Below are 2,735 nucleotides of genomic sequence, written 5' to 3'. Positions count from 1 at the left end.
TGTATTCCCATTGAGTCTTAGTCTTGGAAGGGGGTTTGCTCTGAGGGGACCCGACCACTTGCCTTGATGTATCCTGGGTGAGCAACTTGCTTGTTCTTGTAGTAATCATCAGTCTGCCATCCTTGTTTTGTATTTTTCCTGTCGGTCTTTCTTTCAATAAGCATCTTCTGTTCTTCTAGCCACTCCAGGCTGGTCTGCTTGTCCTTTCCAGTGGAAATTTACCACCTCTGAAGATTCTGGATACTGTTCAGAATTCCACCTGTGGTCTTATGTAATGCAGAGGCTCTGCAGGAAGCCTCCTTCACTGGGCACATTGTAGCCCCATTTTAGGTATTCCAATTAGTTATAGGCAGAAGGCGGACTTACAAGCTTTCTGTGGTGATATTTCTGGCTATTCCTTTCTCTCCCCCTCAAGTGTCTATTTTATAATGGTATGCCAGGGAAATGAAGATTCAAAAGACAGCCAAGCATCTTAACATTATTTCCCCCTTTTCCCCATTCCAATCATGTCTCAATCCCTGTATCCCAGAGCCCTGTTGTTCCAAGGTTGCTCATGCATCATTTTTTACCTCTGTCCCACTTAGCCCATGCTAACCTGCCTAATTGTTCTCCCATCTGACTTGTTCTTCCATTCCCCTCATCCTTCTTGTATGTATATTGTTCCCCTCCCTAGCACCCAAACTATACCGTGTCTATTCCCTACCCTGTGCTTCACCTACTCCCCCCTCTCCTCACCCCACCCCCCATATCACAGTAGCCAGCAGAACCCCCTCCCCCTACTTTAGTAGGGTTCTTTTTCTTAGACTTTTACAGTAGTGGTCCTATGCAGTGTTTCTCCTTTTGTGACTGACTAATTTCATTCAACATAATATCCTCAATGTTCCTCCATGTTATGTGGTGGCTTGCAGCTTCCTTGTTATTCTTCAAGGTAGCATAATATTTCATTGTGTGTATGAACCCCAGTTTGTTTATCCATTCTTCCATTGATGGACACTTTGGCTGTCTCCATCTTTTTGCTATTGTAAATAGTGCTGTTATGAACATTGGTGTGCATATATCTACTCATGTTATGGCTTGTCTTTCTTGTGGGTAAATACCAAGTAAAGGAATTGATGGATCATAAGGTATTTCTATTTCCAACCTTCTAAGGAAGGAGCTCTGGTAGCGTAGTGGTTACGAATCGGGCTGCGAACCTTAAGGTCAGCGGTTCGAAACTACCAGTCGCTCCGCGGGAGAAAGATGAGGCTTTCTACTCCTGTAAAGATTTTCACCCTCGGAAACCCTGTACAGGGTCGCTATGGGTCGGACCCGACTCGATGGCACTTAACAACAACAACAAAAAGGAAGTGCCATATTGCTTTCCAGAGAGGTTGGACCATTTTGCAGTCCCACCAGCAATGCAGGAGTGTCCCAGTCTCTCTACATCCCCGCCACCATTTATTGTCCTCTACTTTTTTATCTTTGCTGTTGTTGCTGGTGTGAGATGATATCTCATTGTTGTTTTGATTTGTATCTCTCTAATGGCTAGTGATCGTGAACATTTCTTCATATGTTTGTTGGCTGCCCTGATCTCTTCCTTGGTGAAGTGTCTGTTCATGTCCTGTGCCCATTTTTAAATCGGGTTATTTGTCTTTTTCTTGTAGAGTTGTTGTTGTTTCCTATATATTTTAGAAATGAGTCCCTTTTCTGATGTGTCATTGCAAAATATTTTTTTCCCATTTTGTTGGTTCCCTTTTTACTCTTCTGGTGAAGTCTTTTGATGCACATAAGTTTTTAATTTTTAGTATGTCCCACTCATCTATTTTGTCTACTTTTGTTTGTGCAGTTTTCAAAATGTTTGGTAGTCTGTATATTCCCAGAATTAGTGCCCTCACATTTGTCCCTATTTTTTCACTGATGGCCTTCATAATTCTGGGATTCACATTTAGGTCTTAAATCCATGTTGAGTTGGTTTTTGTATAAAGTGTGAGGTGAAGGTCTTGTTTCATTCTTTTGCATATCGTTTTCCAGTTCTACCAGCACCATCTGTTGAAGAGACTATTACCTCCCTATGCAATATATTTAGGTGTTTTGTCAAAAATCAGTTGGCTATATGTAGATGAGTCATGATGACTTTTACTAGAACCTTGGTACAGAAGGCATGAAGACACTTGGAGGTCAAGGTGTCAGAAAGCTTCACGCAGAAAAATGGCTCACTGAGAGGAAGAGGAGTAAGAGGGTCCCTTGAGACCCCCAGTGTATTGCTATCTCTAGAGGGTGTTCAAAAGAGTATGCCGTTGCTGTTGTTGTTACGTGCTGTCAAGTCAGTTCCTACTCAGAGTGACCCTGTATAGAGTTTCTGAGGGGCAGTGGTGGGTTTGAACCACTGACCTTGTGGTTAGCAGTCCAATGCTAATCCTGCAGTGCTAATGCCATACCAGGACTTCTCAAAAGAGTATACAGTAACTGATTTTTGGTGTTTGAGGATACTTTGCTTGCTGGAAAATTGGCACAAGACTTTTAGCTACTACTTAAAAAAAAAAAAAAATTTTTTTTTTTTTTAAAAGAACATTCCTAAAAACTGAGGTGGTTTGCTGTTACTTCTGTTCTCCGGGCACTGATGTTTTTGTCTTGAATGTGTGAAGGCAGGTTTTCTGCATCTGATCCCGTCCTGGGCATTCTACAGCAGTGCCTTTCAGAAGTTCCTCCTGACTTGGTACTCAGATTATCTAAAGCAGAACGCCAACATCAAGTAG

General features: G+C 42.1%; 1 protein-coding gene across 1 annotated transcript in view; it reads left to right on the top strand.

Annotated features, from left to right (window-relative positions):
- Nucleotides 1-2,735, top strand: part of HSD17B3 (hydroxysteroid (17-beta) dehydrogenase 3) — a 63,663-nt gene extending 60,928 nt beyond the window's left edge. Inside the window, exon 11 of the mRNA XM_006867641.1 lies at nucleotides 2,625-2,735. Within this exon, the coding sequence (XP_006867703.1) occupies nucleotides 2,625-2,735 (111 nt within the window). The remainder of the gene's footprint in view (nucleotides 1-2,624) is intronic.

The sequence above is a fragment of the Chrysochloris asiatica genome, unplaced genomic scaffold (genome assembly GCF_000296735.1).
Source record: "Chrysochloris asiatica unplaced genomic scaffold, ChrAsi1.0 scaffold00107, whole genome shotgun sequence".
Classification (NCBI taxonomy): Eukaryota; Metazoa; Chordata; class Mammalia; order Afrosoricida; family Chrysochloridae; genus Chrysochloris; species Chrysochloris asiatica.
This window is presented reverse-complemented; position numbering and strand designations above follow the sequence as displayed.